The sequence below is a fragment of the Dreissena polymorpha genome, chromosome 13, assembly GCF_020536995.1.
Source record: "Dreissena polymorpha isolate Duluth1 chromosome 13, UMN_Dpol_1.0, whole genome shotgun sequence".
Lineage (NCBI taxonomy): Eukaryota > Metazoa > Mollusca > Bivalvia > Myida > Dreissenidae > Dreissena > Dreissena polymorpha.
This window is the reverse complement of record NC_068367.1, coordinates 37,104,504-37,129,456: the sequence shown is the minus strand read 5'-3', so window position 1 is coordinate 37,129,456 and position 24,953 is coordinate 37,104,504. Positions and strand designations below refer to the sequence as shown.

At 35.1% G+C, this 24,953-nt stretch overlaps 1 protein-coding gene across 8 annotated transcripts in view; it reads right to left on the bottom strand.

The window, feature by feature from the left end:
- Positions 1 to 1,011: 1,011 nt before the first annotated feature.
- LOC127854871 (inositol hexakisphosphate kinase 1-like) overlaps positions 1,012 to 24,953 on the bottom strand; it is a 31,858-nt gene continuing 7,916 nt past the window's right edge. Inside the window, exons 2-8 of one of the 8 annotated variants that reach the window (XM_052389965.1) lie at positions 21,177 to 21,292; positions 9,817 to 9,904; positions 7,928 to 8,309; positions 6,628 to 6,805; positions 5,399 to 5,496; positions 4,080 to 4,255; positions 1,012 to 3,728 (exon numbers count right to left, since the gene is read on the bottom strand). In XM_052389965.1, coding sequence (XP_052245925.1) covers positions 2,739 to 3,728; positions 4,080 to 4,255; positions 5,399 to 5,496; positions 6,628 to 6,805; positions 7,928 to 8,300 — 1,815 coding nt within the window. In that variant the 5' untranslated portion in view covers positions 8,301 to 8,309; positions 9,817 to 9,904; positions 21,177 to 21,292 and the 3' untranslated portion in view covers positions 1,012 to 2,738. The other 7 variants (XM_052389967.1, XM_052389962.1, XM_052389969.1 and 4 more) reach the window with 7 other exon arrangements.

Below are 24,953 nucleotides of genomic sequence, written 5' to 3'. Positions count from 1 at the left end.
ACTCGTCCATTTATTGTTTCTTGCTGAATGCGTAGATTGAGTGCGATACAACTACACCGGTCCACGTGCAATAATCAAGGTCATAGCGCGCACGGCGTCATAGGCCAGGAATTTCAAAAACGCCGTACCCACATTGTGTCACACCGGTCTGACTGACAATAGCGTAGTGACGTCACCATCTATGTATAGAATGGCCGTACCCATGGACGACATTTAATATTATTGCAGAGTCATTGCCCTTTGCAATACAAAAGGCTTTTTCAAATGCACATCTCTTCTGTCTAAAGATAAGTATTTAAGATCAATCTAGATACCTTCAATTGGTACAATATTTTTTAAGTAACTGGTTGGAAATAACGACAATGTGCGTTACCAAATACAGAACCTGTAGTGAAAATCAGATAAGTCGTGTTTTGATTTGCAATAAGTAAAAACAAGTATATTATATCATAATAACTGTTTCTGTATGATTGAGTCACATGCATTTACTTATAGTCATATTTCTAACAGGTTATCTTTTGCCGGCGGTCGAAAAAAGCTTGAAGGTGGTTTTAAGGATGGTCGTCTTGAATTGGGCATGCCGTAAAGGGTTGCACTTTCCGCATTATTTTATTTATTTTTATCTAAAAGTGACCGAGTACTCACCATTTCCACGTTAAAGATTTTGAATGCAAGTTTTAAATGAAAGTTTAGTATCGAACATATAATTTGCGTTTATTTAAATACAGGTCACTTTTTAACCCTTACAGTGCGGGAACCGAGTTGTGAAGGCCTTTGCAAACAGTTTGGATCCAGATGAGACGCCACAGAACGTGGCGTCTCATCTGGATCCAAACTGTTTGCTATTCTGATAGTATTCTTTGAAAAAAAAATCGAAGAAAATGCTAATTTTAGAAATTTAGCAGACGACATTTTAGCAGACGACAAATTTCCCAGAATGCAAAGGGTTAATGACATATGAGGTTTATCAACATAATCAGCATTACTGCGACCGAAAAGTAACAAACCCCATTAATGTACAAAAATATATATTTAATTGCAATAAAAAATAACAGAATGTAACATTATATATACTAAATAAAATACAAGTTATACACATGTTGTTTATTTTAAACACATAATAGTATGCTTTAATAAATAGTTTATATACAAAAATACTGTGTTGTTTATGGGGGTGTCTATTATGCTAAAATATAATTATATTTCTTATTTAGAAAAATGCAAAAAAACATATGTCGACAATGACAAAATTATTTAAATAAACACGGAAATGACAAGGCACTCTGTGATTTGTAAAATAACAAACAACTATAAATCATAAGACATGTATTATTGATAAACAAAGAAACGAAAATTTCAGCGAAAAACGATAACAAATACGTATTTACAAAATGTTAAATCTACGATGTAAAAGTCATTTATTTCTAATGTATAGACATATAAAGAAAAGAAATTTAAAATGATGAATAAATAACCTTAAGTAGAAATATATACATTTAATATATTTACAGTTATCCGAATAATCTTATGCGAAAAATAAGCACATATATTTGACAAAATATAACATTTATAAATACATAATTTACATGTAGGCAGTTTGTAATCATAACAATTAGCACAGTATAGTGTAAAATAAAACAGTATATACACATTTCGTAAACAAAATATATAAACACATGTATAGCAAAATCCAATGAGTCTTTTTGGTGCCTGTGTTACACATATACCTAATGTTTAATAAATATCTGGTAGAATGAACACATGCGATAATAAAAAATATCTACCTCTAGGACACTAGATTATGTATGAAATATATATGAGTAATAAATATCCACATAAGCTATGTAAATGAAAGTGTAACGAGATTTGCCTTGGATAAACGGACACTTAAAATAAATTATGAAAAATGATCTTAATTTGAATGAATTAGTTTTAACAGGCTCTAAAACAAGGTGAAAAATGCTATTCATAGTAAAAATTAGGACATTCAATTAAAATTGATATCCCGATTTCGGTGGAAATTATGAGTACAGTATTATAATCACACAAACTAAAAGAAATGATAATTTACAAAACTGTGTGATGTCATCTGAACATTTAGTACTTTCTATCTACACTATTGTTAGCTGCACATTTTGTTTACGCAAATTAAAAGACACTAAACGGATTTTTGTCCAAAGTTGTTCATGTTTTCCAGTTGTTTTACCAAAATTTCAAAATTGATATTTTCTTTTACGACATTCGAGAAACTATCAGGCCCGATGACGATAAGCATAGAATTAAACAGGTTTGGCCTTTATTCTTGAAAAGTTAACTCTTTCAGTGCTGGAACCGAATTTTGAAGACCTTTGCAAACAGTTTGGATCCAGAACGTGGCGTCTCATCAGGATCCAAACTGTTTGATATTCTGATAGTATTCTTTGAAAAAAAATCGAAGAAAATGCTAATTTTAGAAATTCAGCAGACGACATTGTAGCAGACAACAAATTTCCCAGCATGCAAAGGGTTAATGTCAAATCGTTATTCTACCAGTTGCGCTCAATTGGTCATTGGCGGCTCAGGTACCACTTAAAAATACCACTGGTACTCTTAAGAATACTACAAATTACCCGGGGCACGAAAAATATACAAACAAGTACCCCGGGGTATGACCGGATGCCTTTAAACGTATTCTCCGTACCTGGGCTACACTGTAGTATACTTAAGATTATCCGGGGTACTTTTAAGTGGATCACCGGTTACTGATGATGGATCTCCTCTTGGAGAATTTCATTGAGCATTGCTTTCAGGTTTTCTAATCCAAATAGAATCGGTCGATTCTCTTCATTCTCCATGTCGAACGTTTTATCACTAGCATTAGCAAAATCTATTAACCTCATATCGACCCTACATTGTTGCTCAACATTTGAAGTCAAAACTCGCTCTTGACTGGCATTTGTCACTTTATCCCCATTTATTACCTTTGGGACAATCGCGTTGATTTCTGAGGACGATTCTATGCTTTCTACATTATGTCTCAATGTGTAAGGATTTTTCACAGGTGCGTTTTCTACGTTTTCATTTTCACACTGTATGATGCAATCATTTCCTTTTTCGACGGGCAGGAATTCGACGTGAGGCAAAGCGCAATTCTCTCTGCCGACCAATCGACTGTGAGAGATATCACAGTGGTCTAACCGCGACTCGTGTTGTGGCCTGACGCTTGACGATGATTTGACGTCAGATGAAGTGTTCAATGTCAGCCCTGCATTGGGAACATCACAATTTGCACTATCTCGCGTAAAAGATTTGACGTCAGAGAAAGACTTCATTTTCAGCCCTTCGTTTTGTACATCACACTTTGAACTGTCTTGTAAACACACTGGCTGAGTCGAAATCCCGTTGGATAATGAGCTACTTGGAATAATAGTGTCATCACCTTTCCGCATTTCTACCGGCACACTGTTCTTTTTCATGACGTGATCGCTAGCGTCACTGATGACGTCATCAGAAATATGACCGTCATATAACAGCAGCAACGATGTGGAATGCAGATTGAAATGTTTTTCTTTAATTAGAACACATTCGAGTGACAAAATTTTCTTAATCATTTGTTCTATGACGTCACAGCGCAGAAAGACGCCGTTGTGGAAGAAATGGCGTAGCTCCTCTTTTGTACTTAGCTCGTTAAGTGATCGTCCGTAGTACTTGTCGTGGAAGATGTAGGCCGATGTTTGAAGCTGATAACTCTGGAAACAAAAACCTATCACTAAACAACGTTCACTTATAAGTCAGTAGTTCATAACAAATCATTTATCGCAGTGTGTTAATTAAATCTGCTTGATTTCGGCCTCATATTGCCAATATGATCAGTTTATGATTAAGAAAATAGCTCAGGAAAATATAAGTGTTTTTGTATTAAACTGAAATACCGGTAGTTATATTTAAAGCGAGGTAAAAGGCCTTGCTACTTTGCTAGATGAAAAACGTTATGTTTCTAACTCTATCATGAGTGTGTTGATTATTCGTAAATTCAAAATTTCAGCCATCAAAATTCTGATATTTTTTTAATCGCATAATTGTGTGAAGTGACCTATTACCTGAGTCCCGCAGATTCGAAAACCAAGCGAGGCGGAAGTGGTTTCCGCGCACCTGCGCTCTTTTAACATCCGCTTTGCCTCGTTTTCATTTTCGCTGAATTGTCGTGTGCCCATTTTGAGATCCATAATACACGGCTTGACGCAGTCCCAGACGAGATTTTCAAGTATGATAAAACCTTATTTTACGTTAAGGAGCATACATAATTCCGTTTTGTTATTAGATGTTAGAACTATTTGAACACTGCAATCGCATCCCCGATGAAAAAGTTGCAAGCTTGCAATTAACTTTCGTGATATATTCTTAAAAAGAATAACTTCAATTTGGCAATATACCGGTGTAGGCAAAAAACAACATATCATGAATGTTAATGGCTTAAAAGATTGCGTTCTAATTCTAATGTTGATGAAACTGTTAATTAGGGGGCTTACGGTGATACTTCTGTTAAGTCGTTGTTGTTGCTGTGGTAATTATAATGATGATGATGATAATGAATGAATTTAACTAAAGCATGGCTAGCTCATTTATTCAACTTAAGCTGTGCAGTATGTCTTTTTTAAAGCTTTATGAGGTATGTTTGTGAGCACTCACGCTTAATAAAATGACTAAACCCGCAAACATAGGGACTAATTTGTTATTTAACCTGCAATTCTCAGCTTTTTATGAAAAAAACATTTGGAAAAGTCGTGTGCTGCGGCGCTTCCGTATTACTCGGAGCAAACCCAGCAAATCCGGTACGGAGACAACAAACCAAAGCTCAAATGCGCCGTGAGTGAAATATGAACCCAAAGCTCAAATGCTCCGTGAGTGAGAAATGAACCCAAAGCTTAAATGCGTCATGAGTGAGAAATGAACCCAAAGCTCAAATGCGCCATGAATGAGAAATGAACCCAGAGCTAATGCGCCGTGAGTGAGAAATGAACCGGATGCCTAGGTGAGTGCCGACGAATGCACTAACGGAAAGCGTCTTATAAAGTGTATGAACATACAGAATACAGAAGAAACAACGCTAATTATGACAGAACACCGGGCCCGTATTCACCAACCAATTCTTAGACTTTTGAATAAAGAAAAGACTTGGAACCAAGTCAAATACGCCCAGCGTTTAAATACTTACAAGCTTCCACTGGTGTGTATGTCATTAACATAATGTTATACATGAAAAATGATATAAATAGAGACAGTTGATGCAAAAGTTCGACTTGAAATTAAAGCAATTTTTGAATATTCCTGTTTTAAGAATAATCTTTATTTTATTCTAATATTTTATTCTAAATATGGGCATGGAATGTTTTCATGATTCACAAATAGTTAAGGATACGTTGAGGCTGGTTGTTGGCCCAAAATCCATAGCGACTGATCTGTCTGTCAACGCACGTGCTACTCCATGAGCGGAGCTTCGAAGTATCTTGGAGTTCACTGCAGAAAAACATAACACATTTTATAAGAAAAGTTAATCTATTTTATCGTTGTTAAAAGCCAGATTGACAGCAAAGTATCGTTATGATGGAAAGGAGTTAAACAACGAACTCGGTAGCCCCAATGGTTTTGGGATCAGAACAATATTTGAGTATTCGCCAGCGACCAACCAAAGATTGCATAGATTCTGATATGATCAGACAAACATTTTTTAAATGATAACATGAAAGTACTACTCGGTTTATGTTATGATATGTTTTAGACTCGCACTGGGAGAAAAAACGTGGCTTTATGCATGGGCGTACAGTGTAGTCCAAGATTAGACTGTGCAGTCCGCACAACGTAATTAATTTAACCCTTAAAGCGCTGGAGTTGAATTTTAAAGGCCTTTGCAAACAGTTTGGATCCAGATGAGACGCCACAGAACTTGGCGTCTCATCTGGATCCAAACTGTTTGCTATTCTGATAGTATTCTTTGAAAAAAATTCGAAGAAAATGCTAATTTTAGAAATTCAACAGACGGCATTTTAGCAGACGACAAATTTCCCAGCATGCAAAGGGTTAAGGACGACACTTTCCGCTTTTATGGAAGTTTTCGTTCAAAGGAAGTCTCCTCTAAGTAAAAAAGATACAGTGAGCGTGGTGGAATGTGGCGTCCCTGATTAGCATGTGCGCACATGCATTAAGCCCCGTTTTACTATAGCGAGGCTAAACTGTTCGTTGATTTTGATATAGTTTAACCACACACATTTCGCTCGACGTCTGTGACTAGATCAACGGTCACTATCAAGTATGAATTATTTGTATATAACAACTACATATAACCACGTCATGAATAGTGCCCATTTTGTTTTATATAAATAAAAGTGCTTTTTACCATGATAAAGTTCTAATAAATTCCACCGTCTTAATATTTTGTAATCATTAAGAAAAAACAACGTTGAATTCATATAATTATCGTGCCTAAAGAATCAAACTAGATTTTTTTTCGTGAAATACTTTTGTGTGTGTTTTGAACAATTAATTTTAATATATGTATATTCAATATCCGTTCGGGAAAGAAATGCATTTAAAATTACGCGTTTATAGCTTTGTATTCGATTCATCATATGATCGGGACAGTCTAGTTACCAATCATCCGTCAGTATATCACTTTTCGGCTGCTTCTTTCGTCGCTTGGCAACCAGGAAGTCGCACGTGCCTGCGTTCTCGTAGCGCGACATGTCGGCGTCTTTAATCAGCGCGCGCGGCACGGTCGCCACGAGGCACTTCCGGGAGTCCTTGACTTCGCAGCTTACGTAGGTCTCACCTTAAGTTGAAATTGAGATTTTTATGTTTAGACCAATTCAATTTTGCTCTTTAGCGTCGAAAGTCAGAGCCCTTATTCACAAACCCACTCTAAGAATAAAGTAAAGTTGTGCACTCAATAAAACACCTCACACGTTGAATATATAGATGCAAAAATGGTACGTATATCATTAACATTTTGTCCTATATGATACTTATATCATTAAATGTATTAACTGCAATGCTAGACTTTACGTTCAAGTAGTTAAACAATAAAGCAGATTTAGGATTATTATTTTTATTTTTAAACTTCAGTCTTAGAACCTGTGGGTAGACACGGGCCCTGACGCTTACATGGTCGCTCTCGTGTCATAACAGAAGTCTGAGAACACGATCACAGATGGGGGATAACATCAATGACTTCCTGATGGCTAGGCGGACACCAAATACACGATGCCACCAAAACCTCGAGTGTTTTTTCCCAGAAACAGAGGTATTTTTTAACTGTTTCATGAAATGCGGTAAGTTGTTGATGTTTTATTTCAAAACCAAATTTTTCAAAACTGATTCACGAGTTCGTGTGATTAATCGGAGCTGCTGTTGTTGTTTTTTCTCCGCATTTTGGTACTTTTTTCCACAACATATTTTAAGGTTAAATCATGAGAAATTGCTAAATGAAGCATTGAGTTAAAAGAAAGAATGTCCAACGGTAGTCAGATGGGCCACAAAGCGGATTATTGTGGGTCCGATCACCAACCCGGCCGCATAACTATATGGATATAACTTCTCTCGCTACCTCTTATTCAAGTATAACAGTTGTCAGAAAATGACATAAGAATTATGCACGCACTCATAAACCAGCCAAACAAGGAAAATATAGTAAGCTGGTTAAATGACGCCATGACATGACTAAAATACTGTTGAAAATGGCGATAAAATAACAATAGACAACTAAACAAACACACACGAAGTTAAGAAGGAACATCTGGAGTTCTTGTTGAAAAGATTTTATGAGTCAATCAGAAAAATCGATAGAGCTAAGTATAATACAGATTAATTCCTCTGTTCAATTCAATAAACATGTCCGTGAAGATATATATAACCTTCCCACTGACCATATAAAACTAAAACATTATCTACTTACCTAAGTACTTTGGAATAAATTGCTTCAATGCGTCCGGTGCGTTCACATAAAACCAGCTCTCTCGCTCGACGAACGGTTTACAAATCGACGTCCGTCCAATCTCCAGAACACACGTGTGACCGCCGACTTGGTGCTTGAAAGGTCGAAGTTCAATAGTGACGTCATCGTTGATCGGGAACCCGGAACTCGATCTAATTGGACGAGGATCCGATGACGTTTCTTTGTTGACTTGACCGTACGCAATTGTCTTCAGAATTCGCGACTTGTTGATGACGTCGTCACTTACGTCAGAACGGCAAACGTTAAACACTCTGGGTTTTCTGTGATCGCCGGTAGTTAAGTCATTTGATTTCGTCTCCACATGTCCCGACATGGTTTATTGCTGAATATTAACATATTTTAATTAATTATTTGAATAGTCAAATACGAATACTTAATAATACAGTAATACAATTCTGACATTAAAGCTCCATTGAGTGTTGTCGGCTCACGTACTACTAAAACGTACCCCGTGTACTCTAAAGCATACTATACTGCAATCCTGGTACGGAAAATAACATAAACCCACGTATGCCTAGCGTCTAGAAAAACGTCCTTGGCAAACAGCGTGGTCTGTGCTGTTTGCTTAAAGGAATTTCTGTAAGAAATAATCAAAAAATAGAAATAAATATACCAGACATCCCTAATTTTGGAAATGATTAGATCCAATTTAGAAGGATGGGAGAGTCCACTAGGCATAAATGGGTTAAAGGCATCCGGCTATATTCCTGGGTACATATTTTCCGTACCCCGGGTACATTGAAGTATACTTACGAGTACCCAGGGTTCTTAAAGGTAATGCTCGAGTCGACAATGGCCAATCGAGCGATATTAAAGGGATCTTACAGTTACATAAGCACCAAATGAGAGTAAATAGTCCAAAAGCTTACGAATATTTCCACACGATTTCGGTTAAGTTTTCTACTACAAAAATGCGTTGGCGGCCGTGATCTATATTTGCTTGTTAATTTGAATAGTAGTTTTAAACGCAGATATTACATGTTTTGAAAGGCCAATAATCACAATTGTGCAATTTATCACATTTCAGTACACATTTTCACTTCATTAACTACGTGCACTTTTCTATAATAAAATGTAAAACTTTCTCCTGAAGGCCTTACGAATCTATAATGGATACTGAAGGCCTTACGAATCTGTAATGGATACTGCTGTTTTTTGGTGTTCACTTTACCGAATGGGCATGTAATATTTTGAATATAAAGGCGCATGCCATATTTCATTCTGACTTATTGTGAGTGCAGAATAAACCTTGAAAAAGGCACAACAAAAAAGCAAAACAAATTCATACAATCTGTCAACTCGGAACAACTTTATCTTGTTTAGTAGTTTTTATCTTCCGTATAGAATGTAAAACGACTGAGAAGGCATTTAATTCCGCATGTATGTATAACATCTGCGTCAGTGGCGTAATCATTGTCAATGACTATTAAATTTGAATTAATTAATCCGGTTTATGGGGTAGGGTTAGGCCTATGCAGAACGCGCATGATAATTAAAAAAAAAATACATACAGAAAAGAAGGTTACACTGCCATGCTATTATCAATTTTAGACGCTCGCATCTTAATATAAATACATTGGAGGCAGACTGAAGAGGCTTTTCAGGGGCGCCAATTCACGCAGGCGAGAAAGCTGCTGATTTTTTTCAACTTATAATTTTATTGGTGTCATTTTGCCATCTCATATATTTCCCAAACATTCCTAAAGCGTGTTCACCATATCAAACTACGTTAAGCATGTCACGCGAAAACGATACCATGTTTTGCGGGCATTCCACGATTAAAAAGACATGAAACGTAATTGCATGTTTGGCTGTGCAAATACAATTACCTTAAAGTCCGCTTTCGACAAGCTGATTTGTTTTTGGCTGCGCAAAAATAATTATTTCCTTACGTATGATTTTCATCTTGTGCCCTGACTGTAACGTAATACATGGATTAAAATGTGTCGACATCTGCGACGAATAGTTCAAATCTAAACATTGTTGTATAACAGATTTCAAATGTAATACATGCACATAATGAAAATTAATTTTAATTATTGGACTTCAATATTTAACGCTCTCGAAAGTTAATGAATGTATTTTATTTATTATAATATTTTGAGGACAAGTTTATTAGCAGAATAAAATTTAAATGAGCACTTCATCGTATGAATTGCCATCTCTTTGAATTATGTTACATGACTATGAAGGTTGAAACTTCAATGGCTGCGGCAAAGTTTTCCATAACCGAGATTTAATGTGCTCCGACATATGCTGTAATATGACCAGTGCGATATTGGTTTAAAATTAATGTTTATAATATATTGGCGCATATTATCATTAACGCTTCTGTTAAGTTTCCTTATATATATAAAATGACATAAAATATATTTCGTTTTGTTATTGTCACCAAAGTCTACGGGGTTTGAGGGAGAGGGGCGTGGCAACTGCTAAGGGATATCTTTTCCTTTTCTCGACAACATTCTTTCCACACTGTCAAAGCTTTGATTTATTGTTATGCCACTCAGATGTATCTCGAGTGGTGAATGCCACGTATAGGTTACCAAATGGTGTTTGTTTTTCATTCTTTTTTATTTTTAACAAGTCAGTATGCTAAAACAAACACAATGCCTTATTGCAAATGAATATTTTATAAATATATGAACATGTAAGTGTCATTCATTTACAATCCATGAATACCATTTTACGTGTACATACAAATGTTGTGCATGTCATGAGTGCAGTGATAATATGTGTATTTTTCTGAGAAACTGGGCTTAATTCATGTGCGGAAAGTGTCGTCCCAGATTAGCCTGTGCAGTCTGCACAGGCTAATCAGGGACGACACTTTCCGCTTGAATGGTATTTTTAGTTTCAAGGAAGTCCCTCCTTACCGAAAATCAAGTTTAGGCGGAAAGTGTCGTCCCTGGTTAGCCTGTGCGGACTGCACAGGCTAATCTGGGACGACACTTTACGCACATGCATTATGATCAGCTCTCACTGAACAAGACACAATTAAATAGTTACTATAAGTATGTGTTTTAGTTTCAATAATTAATTAGTTAATTAAATAATTAATTAATAATAAGCAGCAGTCGAATTTTAGCCGGTTATCGCAAGGCATTATAATATGTATAACAAGGAGATGCATGTTCTATATATTTAAATAAAGACTTTATAATAAGTACACTTAAAAAACAAACACTTATAATTCAACTAGTAAGAAATCAAATAGTAGCGCTGAAAGGCATGTTAATCGTATCGATTTAAGATTGAAATCCATCTAATAGATTGTTATCGATTATAAACCGTTGAGGAAACATATTAAACAACACAATAATAATGAAAACATTTAACATGTTGCATGTTTTATTATTCGAAACCTACTTTAGATAACCCATCACCAACCATGCTAAATATAGTCAGTTAAATTCCGTAAACAGCTCGGTAAAGAACAGTGCGTGACGACCACTGATAACAGATTGTAGGTTACCAGCAATTATTAAACACAAAGCAGAATTTACAACTTAAACTAATTTCACGACGTTTGATTCGCTAAAATCTTTGCTCGCAACATATCTGGTATTTTGGATACTCGTTATTTCGACATACGAAATATACCAGCGTAGACATTACAATCGAATACTTAAATTGAGCTTAAACCTATTTATCATCTCGTCAAGCCATCCATCCGTCACGCACTTCACAAATACTTTTAAAGTAAACATCTTGCTTGAGAAAGTAGGCGTTTATATTTGAAATTTTAGTCATATGTTTACAAAAACATAACTTATTAAACACTGAAAAATAATTGAACTTCGCACTGCGAAAATTGGGCTTAATGCATGTGCGGCGAAAATTGGGCTTAATGTATGTGCATAAAGTGTCGCCCCACAATAGGTTGTGAAATCCACACAGGCTAATCAGGGACGACAATTTCCGCTTTTAAATTAGTTTTTGTTGAAAGGAAGTCTCTTCTGATCAGATATCTAGCTTGTGTGAACAGTTTGTGTGAACAGTTTGTGTGAACAGTTTGTGTGAACAGCTTGTGTGAACAGCTTGTGTGAACAGCTTGTGTGAACAGCTTGTGTGAACAGCTTGTGTGAACAGCTTGTGTGAACAGCTTGTGTGAACAGCTTGTGTGAACAGCTTGTATGAACAGCTTGTGTGAACAGCTTGTGTGAACAGCTTGTGTGAACAGCTTGTGTGAACAGCTTGTGTGAACTGCACACGTAAGTCAGGGACGACAATTTAAACACATACATTAAGCCCCGTTTCCCCAGAACAAGGCACATTAATTTGAATTGAGCTGTTAGTAGAAAAAGCTGAATAAGCATCCGCTCTAGAACATGCTAAGTTTCATGCATTATGGTAGGATTAAGCTAGACATACTCCTTACAATTTATGACTCCAAAGGCTTCAGGGATTTGGGTAAGAATAAGATAGACATACTCCTTACAATTCATGACACCAAAAATAGTTAATGGTCATAACAACAAGTTATGGTAACTAGCAATTATTTTCTCACTTGATGCCTTTTATATAAAAACATATTCTGATTGGTCGACAAATGCTTGCTTTCTGTTACGTTTAAACATATTTATTTATATGTATTTCGGTTGCGTCGAAAGCCTAAGGCTTATTGAAACGTGCTTGAGTACGTTTCCTGGGTAGAACCAGTACTTGGTGTCTTTAAGGAAAACGCTACCTCAGTGGTCGTATTATTTACACAATAAGACATACACATATCATAATATATATTTGTTGCAAGTATTGAAATTTAACATCCAAACAGTGTTGCTTAGTTCTAAACATTGTTGTTGAAAACCTCGTACGTTTTTTTATTTGGTTTGTTCCCAAGATCTGCAGCTATCACTTAAATGCCTTTATAAGAACGTTATTTTTATTTCCAAACGGTCTATGAAATTCTCCACTCTCACATTATACGCTGATAAATGGGAAACATAAATTGATAAAAACACAACAATAACTCACTTTCTGCAACGAGCTTCACACAGCGAACATCAAGTGTCGCACATATGTCAGCGACAGTCGGCTAATATAATATTCACCATTTACAACATCACATTTACAAGTGCGTATGTGTGCATTCAAACACTTGTGCGTAAACGGCTTAGATTGTAATTTCCGTAATCTATTCATAACGTGGATCATTAAAACGATAGTGCACGTATGAGTCAAGGTATTCGCGTAATGAGTGCATATAGTTGACACTGATCAAAATAAGTCAGAGAGTCCAACTTACGTTATGCGGTAAACAACTAGACTCAAGTGTTCATATGCATATCGTTCATAGTTAAATTACGCCATAGTGGATTGGCTGTTAGTTTAACATAGGCTGTGCGTTGTAAAGAGTGTATTTTAAAATCCCAATATTACGGTTGAAAAATCATTCAGCATTTCACTCTCTCATAATAATGCGATAGTAAATCCTACATAGGCGATACAAAGATAGTATAAGTCCTAAATACGCGATACTGAGTCCCAAGTAGAAGTGCTTAGTCCTAAATACTGAGATTAACTATAATACATGTTGAAAATAAGCACGCACATTTACCATATAAAACAATCAGAATGAAACGTTTACATATTTTAACACACAAACAGATATGAACACATAGTGGACTGAACATGTTTTCATGCATATTGGAAAACCTACATGACTACGTACCTGCCCTTTAATAAAGTTATAGACAGATGAAAAATAGGAACACTGATTTGAATTATTTTATACATCTTTCTACCCCATACATTTAAAGCCCGCCCAAGATGTATTCATCAATGCGTGAAATTATTGTCTGAACGATGCATCGCTTAACTGTTGCAAAACTATATTTTGCAACTATCATTTTAAAATATTATTTTTTCAAATATCGCTTTCTGCCATATGATCTCAGAACGTCCCAAGACAGACCCAAACATATGCATATTTAAACAATACTACTTAGGGATGATTTATTCTAATACTAAATTAAATACACAAGCAAAACAGGGACCTATACACATTAATGTATCCATGAGCAAACTTATTAACTTTAAATAAACACATACTTTCCAAGATTCAGAATAAAAAACATTTCCGTACCGATAATCCTTGAAGCCCAGTAGAAACGGTTTGATATTTTTTCGAAAAATTCACAAATCATTAGAATCGGCAATATAATATTTGCAATACAAATGATATTGGCGATGAAATGCATTACCTCATAATTTAAAGAAAAGAGAACACAATTAGTTCCTTCTAAATATTCCCCGCGTCCTAACGTCCTTATTTTTCGGAAGATAATGTTTTCTAAAAGTCCTGTCATAATTATGGATCTCGTTTGAATTTAGTACAAGTGTTTGTAATTTATGCGATGTATAAAGACAGTTATATATAAAATGCACATAGTTGTTTAATAAAATCTACTTGTATTTATTTTAATGTAATACCATCTGTATTAAACTCGGTGTTCCGTATTTCCTCTTCCTTTCAAAATGTTTGTAGTGTATTTTAATTCCTTACCAACACAACTACTTTCGACGACAAAGAATTAAAACCAAAATAGAACTATTGTTTTGGGATGAAATACTAACGCATTTTCAAGTGCAGAGGAAAAAACGTAAACAATTGGTACTTGTTTTGAATTTCAAACCAACGCCAACAAATGCACGACAAATGATGTTGGCCTACGTAGTTTGGTATGTTTATTATGTAAAGGACCCCGTAGACAGTTTGAAGATTTGACTACTGATTAAACAATTTGTCGATGATATCAAATTGAAAAGAGGATTGTAAGGACCTTTATAACGATATGGGTATAACAATTGACATTAATTACCGTTTTATTTGTGGGCAATATTTAGATTAAACTGAACAAATAAGGCGTTTGTGACGTTTATCGATTTGGCACGTGGAGAGTATTTTTTGTTTTCGTTAAAATTGTCGACGACTTGGAAAGTACTTACAATTACACAATGTAGTTACTGCATCGATAAATATGATAACCGCAATGGTTCTGTGTTGATGCGATTCTGTTTAAATCCAGATAACATGAGTTCAATCCTTGAGGATTGTTTACCCTTGTTTCTAATATTGAGCTCTTTAGTCCAGATGTTTAAATCGGTCAAATTAAGGCATGCGGTATACATAAATCAACATCAACACACATGTGTGAACAAGTTTCTTTAAATATATTTTATTTTCCTAAGGCATATTCGAGTCACCGTACAATGTACGATGGACCGTATTCTGTCACATTCCAAAACTAGCTAGGTCTCGAATTTGTACAGACGCTCAATTCTATCAATCTTTCAATCATGGTACTTTTCGCGCAGACATTTACTGAGACGGATACAAAAACGTGCGTTGTAATTAGGGTATCTAAGGTTGCACACTGACAATAGTCTAACCAATGAAAACGTACAGTACATAAAATATGTCAAGTTGACCAATGAAACTGAGTTTAACACAAAATGATCAGTTTGAACATAAAAATGATAATAGTACCTCGAATATGTGTAACAATTTCACAAATTAAAACACGTCGGTCGTACACTTGTTTATTGCAGTTTATAAGAGATTTGAAGCCTAAACATTATTACATATTCAAAGTCTTGAACGTTTCTCGGAACCGAACCCACAATTTTTACTCCTTGGAATGAGCTTTGCAGATGGATACAATTTTCTCAATAAGGTAAACACGTGACTTATAACCGAAACGATAATTGCTTTATACATGTATACTCGGATTCTCTTTTATATTCATTATCATTTTTATCAAATATGTGACAATAATTAACCCATTTATGCCTAGCGTCCTGAAAAAAGGACATTGCAAACAGCGTAGATCCAGATGAGACGCCGCATAATGCGGCGTCTCATCTGGGTCTGCGCTGTTTGCTTAAATGAATTTCTTTATGAAATATTCTAAATATAGAAATAAATATACTTGACAACCCTAATTTTGGAAATAAATTGATCCAATTTAGAAGGATGGGAGAGTCCACTGGGCATAAATGGGTTAAGACGACTGTATATTTGTCAATATGTGAACGTTGGATTGGAAATGTTGTCTATAAAGAAGCGTTGTAATCAAACCCGAGGCGATGAATACATATCGGACCCAATAACCTTTTCTTTAGCTTGGCCAGCATAGTTAACATGGATTATCACAATTAGCAATATTAATCACCTGCTGAATAAAACTAATCCCGTTTAATTGAATGGCAGATTATTTTCTCTATAGCCTTACACCGAACTTTAACCCGCTGAGATTTATAGATGTTTAGGCTTGATCGTTGAGTGGGTTGTGGGAAATGTATCAGCGTGACTTTTATCTAGTTCAGCTACCCATGATCGACTTTGAAAGACTTCACTTAGAATAATGAATGAGTTTTTTTTTCAAAATAATCAATTTATAAAGGTAGGCGTTCTTACACCATTTCTGGATATGGTATGAATAGTACCACTTTTATCGAACCATTACAATATTAAACGAAGTATAACATGAGTAAACATGAGTATTTCAATACAAATTTAAACCGATTAGTCTTTTGATACTGTTTACTTTAATTGGCTCTCTTTTGTACAAGAAAATAATATCCAGTATTTAATGGACATGTGTCATTAATTGAGTTTAATAACAAAACCATTATATTTGGAATGGTAGCTCACACGAATGCGTCGTTCTTCCAATGCTGCCCGAATCCAGTCTCGCGTTCTCTCGTTAATGTTCTGATATCGTCGCGGAAACTTTACATGGAATATATTGTCACCAAATAACACACAAAAAACGAGCATTTTGTTACTCGTTAAATCTATGTTACCATTACACATCTAACACTGAAACCTTGGTTATTGCTATAAGGAACACTGATTTTTATGGGTTTACTTTATTTGACGAAATATTTTGCGAAATATTCGTTGATTTTGAGTATTTATGAGACTTTAAGATAATTATAAGTACAAGAAAAGAAATATTGCCGTCGTTTGGGCTCGAAACCGGGAACTCTCGAACAAAAAGCATACGCACCACTACAACTGGCAGGCTTTGAAATGTATGGGATAGTTTAAACGTTACGCTGGTGGTACGTATCTTGCTATTTTGTCGACGAAATGCATCATACTTCATAAATGAACCGATATTTTAAACATATTTTTTTTAAAGACGGGCATGTTATTTTGCTTTTTAATATAAATTGCACGTTTTTTTCTTTTCATCTGGATCCAAACTGTCTGCAAAGGCCTTTAAAATTCGGTTCCCGCACTGAAAGGGTTAACATATTTCTTTGTTCTTTAATTAATTATGTGTTTAATTTATTGTTCGAAATATTGTACGACATATTTGTTGATGTTGAGTGTGTATAGGCTTACTTAAACAGTATTCTTTGTCCAGAGCACTATTAATGAAGACTTTAAAGTATGTCACAATTAGTATAAAAATGTATTGTAGAAATTAGCATACCAGTAAAATTAAACGTTTATACACAAATGTAGTAAAAATAGATTACACAATAATAAGTATTACCTTAATTCAAGAAGAAGTATTCCAGTCGTATTGATAGGTTATCGCAACAAAGTCAAATGCTGGGTGGCTAAACCAATTACATACCTGTTTTTATACCAACTTTATAAGACGGTTATTGAACTTAGCCGAAATAAGCCTTAGGGGTATCGACTCTTTCAATGCGTTTAAGCAAGCCATCAAAACCCACTTAATGGCAAGTTGATTTTATCACAGTAATTTTATATTAGCTTTAATTATTGTACCTGTTTATTACAATTTTAGTAAAACATTGACCATGTTTTACTTTACTTCATATTGATCTTAAATCATTGTATTTTGTAATTAATATGTAATGTCTTTAAAGTAGTTGGATTAAAGTATGACTGACAAATCTGTGATGCAACATTAAATGTGAAACTCATAAACATGTCATATATATAATTTGATCTCATTAAGCATTCCTAACTGAACTAGTATTTGTGTGCTTACACGGTAATAACCATTGATACAAGTAGCATGACTTTCTGTGGCAGGCTGCCAATATCAAGGACCACAATGGAAATAAGTGAAATCATTTTTATTGTTTTGTGTTATCCCTGGTAATGGTTAGCATTTCATGGTAATATTTATTTATTTGAACTCATATTTGTTATATTATGTCATGTATTACGTAACTAGTCATTCATCAGTATGTGTAAGTATGTATCTGTTTGTTTGTATCTTACCATGATTTGTGTTTGAGTGCCAAATAAAACTAAACTACGTCATTAGTAACCTGGCCTGAACAACCGAATATCAGTTACATAATTGTAATGAAAGGAGAAACATTATTCAACGAAAGGTTAAGTTCTACTCATTGTAATGGGAAAACTTTCCATTAAATTTTAAAGTAAAACCTCGGCATGCACACGAACTATTAAAAGTATCGATAAAATTATGTTAAAACATTTGTAATGAAATACATAGCCATTAGTTGTCATAAAAAATAAGTTTGTCGCATGCTGTCTGCATCCATATAAATACATTGGTGACGATTGGGTAAGTTCGTTGACAAATCCAAAAAAACAATTATGTAACATTAATATAAAAAATAACAAGAATTTCTAAAATCTTTAGTTAAAGAAATTTTAGTTAAATTTTAAGCTAAAAGAGATTGGCCTGTGTAAGATTATAAAATATAATAGAATTGTATCCTATTTCTTATTTATTTCATTCATAACTGATTAAACAATTTAGTTGATAAATATTAATTTTCAGTTAAATAGTTTCTGTCGCAAAAAGAGTAGATAAATATAGAAAAGGTCCGCAAGTTTTCATTAGCTGTGAGACATTAGTCCCAGCTAGCCAAAATTTCAACGCTAGATGTGGTCTGGTAACATATATTTAACACGATTTAAAATGAACCTGCTTTTACTTTTTGTAGGACAATAATATTCAACACGTGTTCATGTGCCAACTTAGTGTTCGTGTGTCGTATGAATAGATATCATTGCTGAAATTAAAATGGAATATATATTGTGCCACAAAAAACAAAAGAACTACCAATTTGTTGCTCGTTAAATCTATGCTACCACACATCATTTAGCGCTGAAACTTGGACGATTGCGATAAGGAACGATGATTTTTTATGGGTTAACTTTATTTTACGAAATATTTTACGAAAGATTCGTTGATTGTGAATATGTATGTTACTTTAGTCATATATGGAAAAACATCGAATAAAATCAGTCCCTCGTACACAATCAATAGCAATTATATTTTGCAACAAAATCGCATTACATAGAAACAAACTTAAAAGCTAGAGTACAGATTTCTGTGTTAAAGTCCATTCCTGAAGAAAAAATTCCAAGCCGAAACTGTTAACTTCGTTTCCAATCATGCATATGGGTAATAGGGTATTCATTTGAAAATTAAGGAATTGAATGTCCCCCAGTCCATATACGATGCCAAATGACAATTATCGCAATGTTTGTAAAAGTTGCATAGAAAAAATCTAGTTGCACCAAACATTCGAGTGACACTTCTTCAAAAATGCAAAAAAAAATCTTTAATTTTTACGGTCGTTGTCAACCTGCTCTGAGCTAACAAACACAGCTTAAAACCCCAAATTAAGTATATTTAACACAGAGGCGGCATCATTTAACGATTATTTGTTGTTAAAGACGACCGGTTTCAGACTAATTATACTTTTATTTGAACTAACATTTGTAACTGTTTAACTAATATGATTTTGCCGGAAAATGAAGGTGTTCGATGCTATTTTAATATTATTGTACGCATTTACTTCATCCGCCGAACTCATCAAGTGTTCAATTCTATTTTAATATTATTGTACGCATTTACTTCATCCGCCGAATTCATTAACGATGCTAAAAGTAAACGTTTTTTTTTTCAAGAGAGAATCGATAGAACATTCTAAACTGCGACGCATGAGTCATTTTTCTCAAAGAAATTCATCAGATACTCAATAAAAGACTATCAGGAAAACCGTTTTTTTCCAACGAGTGTTATTGCTAGAGGTTAGATATCAGTTTAGCACAATTTTATTATTACACAACGACACACTTTTTTCAAGCTTTTTATCTAGAACCTCCTTTATTTCACATGTACCAAGCGGAATATATATTTAAAGACAAATCTGTTCTCTCTAAGCTTTTTTATGATAAAGATGCATTCCACGTTACTACCTGCAAACTGTTGAAGCATTTGTATAGAGTTTCCTTTGATTCACACAGCGCAAGAATATTATACTTCTAAAAATGATTGTGTCCTCTTCAATCTTTACTATTTAATGTGATATTCATTATTGCTATGAAATCGCATCTCCCCTCTATGACGTAACCCTTAGATAATCGTTTAACAAAACCAAGTATAAAATTATGTGAACATATCTAAATTCTCCAATTCCATTTCTCCAATTTTAGCACGTTCATTATTTATTTACAATGAGCAAATTGATTGAACTGATGCACCGACTAATGGCGATGATTCGTTATGGGGTCCCTTGACTATAATTACAAGTACCGTCAATGATATTCATACGATGAATAGGCCTCGTATTAATTGTGGCGTTTGTGAAAATATTGACGTTCAAACTATGGAACTGATGCCGACATTCTTGAGTCTGTTGAATGTATCAATTAGCGCTGGTCCCAGCGGTGACGAATATCCACAACTCCTCGTGTCCTTCCATAAAGCAATTAAGACGGTATGATAAAGTACAAGAATTTCTCGGTTGATAACTGGGCAACTAAAGCAACTGTAGATGTAAGATATTACAATTTGCAGATGCACAACTACACGAGACAAGGGTCAATACACGAGTACTTAGTCAAACAGGTTTGGGTCCAATGATGACGCACAAACGTTCAAAGTTAATCAAGAATACACTTCGTCTGATTCGTTCCGGCGATGGGGGTTGCAGTATTACAATATATCAGGTAAATGTGTGTTTAGCGACACGTTTTTATGTAATATTTCCTTTGAAAGTATTTGGATAGCGTACGATATATTGTAAAAATGTTGCCATTTGAACAGATATACCTTTAATCATCGCAAGCGACATTGATTTATCGCGTGTGAAATTTATGTATTTACGAAGAAACTAACAACGCTGGTTAATATCAGTATAATATTGATAACTATAGACTGTCATAGTGTAGTATGAAAACTATCACCAATTATACATATCAACGTACCTTGGAAGTGGCGGTATTGCGCAATAAAGTTGTCGCTTCTGTTGACCCCAAGGTCATTTGCTTTGACAGGTCACGATCCGTTTTCCATGCAATTACACGATCGAGAGCCACTCTTACTGTAGTGAGAAGCCATGGTAACACAATTAATAGATAATTCGCTGATTTTGCTTTCACAGAAGCTATAAGTGACACAAAAATACAAAATAAAATCCAAAATGACAAACGCGTCTTGCGTTGTCAATTCACATATTTATGCCATAATAAAATAAAATAGAAGACTACTTTCCGACCGACGAATGCGGAAGCGTTTTTGCACTATCAACAAAAAAAGTGCCAAAGAATACAAAATCTAATTCACATAACCAAACTCGTTTTAAAGGGTTTTCATGGCCTAATATATAAGTGAAGAGAAGTACTCAACTCTCAATTCACAATTTTGAACGCTTATAGCGCTTTACATCAGCATTTAGTCTCAAGAAAAACAAAGATATAATCCAGACCCGTGAATGCGGAAGTGTTTTGCATATCAGCAATCAGTTTCGACAACTACACAACTCTTAATCCAGACACACGGAAGTGTCGATAACTGAACACGTCATACATCCAGAAACACAAAAATAAATTATCTAGCGTCTACTCAACATCAGCAGTAAAACTGATTATTAATCATTGAGCACCAAGATTCCGTTCACACGGTGCTAACAGCTGAAGTCGAAGCCGAGTCTCAATAAAAAAAACTTAAAATACTGCGAAAGATAGAAACGTTCCAACAGCGCGTTTCATCGAATCATAGTATTTACGTTTCGTATTGGAGTTCTTGAAGTGTTTTTTTTCAACCGGCTTAATGAGCAAGTCAGGCGTGTGTTTAGGAGCTATATGCAACATTCCTGCTGCTGTGGTATCAAGTTGCGGAGCATGGTCGATACGATCGATTCTAGAAATTTTATCTTGGCAATAATCAGTGAGAATCTTGATTTTCTAATAAGGTCACACTACACTTATTCAAATCCATATGTAATTTAATGCAATGAAGCTTTACCTTTAACGCAATATAAATTCAACATTTTGCATATAGAGAACCACTAAACCATACCTTTTCTTAAAGGGCATTCTTAGCTTAATTGGTGTAATCAATAAAACACATACGTCATGTGGTTTGCAATAAAGAACTTTACACGAAACAAAATTGTCTGTTTTTGCATCTTTGTTTTCGTGTCGTTTTCTAGTGAAATGTAACCCGCCTCATCGCAATATTTGACCTCAATCTCTATCTTTATCATATTTCAGTGATTTAATAGTGATTACCAATGTTTACCCTATAAGATTTAATTGGTGTAAAAACTGTAATACACACCTACGAGTAAAATATGTTCATATATTTGTATATTTAAAGAACGGCGGAATAAAAGGCACATATGAAATATTAAATAAAGCGGTTTCTATAACGTGCGTACGCGATGGCTTTTAAGGGATCGCGCGGTAGCTATAACGATTGCCCGTGATAGCTTTTCCACGTGATAACGGACCAATGGGAATATGTATCAGACCAACTATTAATGAATACAATCGGTCCAATTTTGTTAGTGCAGTACTAACAAAATGGTATACAATTCGATACGTTTTAATCTCCAATAAAGGCATGCGCACGGCATATATATCGCGTGCGCACGTCATAGCTATCGCGTATGCATTGCATAGCTATCGCTTGCGTATGTGAAAGCTATCGCGTGAAGTGCGCACGCGGTAGATATAGAGAAGAAAAATTCATATGTCCCCTTTATGCCGCCATAGCATAGCCCGTCATGACAAAATTACTTAGTATAATGTTACCATAATGTTAATGCTGTACATTTTTCATCGGGATGTCAACGTATATCCGGTTACTGTGCTAGTATTCGGACTGTGATTAAGTATCCGAATATTCGTCATAAGGAAAATAACATTTATGTGCATCTAAATTGATTAAATCAACAATGTTTATAGGGCTCGGTAGGTGGTCTCCACCCCGTACATAGACGTGTCATAAAAAAGGCTTGCTTTATATACAGACTAAAAGATCAACAACCAGTGGTGCTTTCAAACCTCAGTTTTGTTTACAGGATTGTAAATTAATAATATGCAACATTCTTTAAGCCCAGTGCATACGCACTTTGTGTGAAAATGGATTGTTCTCTACCAATCCACAAATCAATCAAATGTATCTATACTTATACTTCGCGATCAAGAATTGACCTTATAAAGACGCAAACAATTTAACACTTTTATTTACATTGATTTTTCTTTAAATTAATTATCAGTCATAATGACTTTTAACGCAACAAAAACGGTTACTTGAAATAAATGGTAAGCCCTATATCTGACTGCAACGTTTTCTTTTTTTTTTAATAAAATGACAACAACGGTTTAATACTGATTTAGAGTAGATACTTAGTCATTTCTTGGTGTTAGGAAAACGATATAACTATACCCTAGATGTTCTTGTGAATTTAAGTAATTGAGACCGGAAGATTCCATTAGCAAAGATCTTATAATCTATATTGTAAGTATTACAAATGATAATGATTTTTGATGAACGGATATAAATCCAGGTTTCGACCGCTAAGGGCAATATAAACTGTTATCGGATTTGAAGAGTATTCGGTATTCACATATGAATATCCAAATAAGAATTTAAAAAATCCGTGTTTGATTCTAGGTTTTAAGTCCCTCTGCGTCTTCACGACGTAATTTTGAAAGGAACCCGACCTATTGAGAGGGAATTTAGAGCCCGAAATAAAAAAGAGCCATGAATTCTTTGAAATGGTTCTATTGTGCCTTCCTACTTTAGTATAATCTAATTTAGAGGCCAAAGGTACGCGTTGTGGAATCTAATGTTTGTGTTGGTGGTGCACAATTCGGGATTTTGATTATTGTTAGGGAGGAACCCGACACCGCTAGAGAGGTCCACTTCATCGCCTATCCCGCATGAGGATATCCATGCCGCCCATGTCTTGATCCATCATCCCATGCAGAGAGACCTAAACCGCCGCGCACCATGAGAACACGCCTGACACACCGCGCCAGAGGGAAAAGGGGCTCATGCGGACAAAAAGGGCCCCAATGCCCATCTCTGTGATGATTCTCGCTCTCCGCCCAGAGATATGTATCAGTGGGGAGTTATAGCAAGATAGAGGAAACGCGCCGATTCCAGAGGCGCTCCTGGTATCCGTTGTAAGAACTGGTACACTGCATCCCCCATTTAACGTCATGATTCTCGGCTCGGGTACTACTTAAATGTACACTGGTAACTGTTAAGTATACTTAAATGTACCACGGGTACGGGAAATATACTAACATGTACCCGACCAATTAACCTCTACCCGAGTTTAATTACCGCCCAAAACCCGATGTTGTGCAACGGGCTACGGAAATGAAAAAAACAAACACTTGTCTTGTTAAATTGAGTATTGAAAGTGCTATTATATTTCATTTTATTTGTTATCTGTAGGTATTAAGGTCGGTAAATATGTGCAAAATATCCGTAAATGGTTAACTATTGAGATTTTTGCATACATTTTTTAAGGATTCTAGCTGCATAAACAAGTTGGGAATAGTATGCTGAGATCTAGTAAAAGAACATATTACGTTTAAATCAAACTATTTTAGATAATAATGTAAGTCTTCGGTATGTATTAAGTATGATAGCGCGTATGTTTAATCGATAATGATATGGGGGCGAACCCACGCACTAGGATGAGTTGTTATCTTTAGGGTTACGTTATATGCACGCTCTTGAAT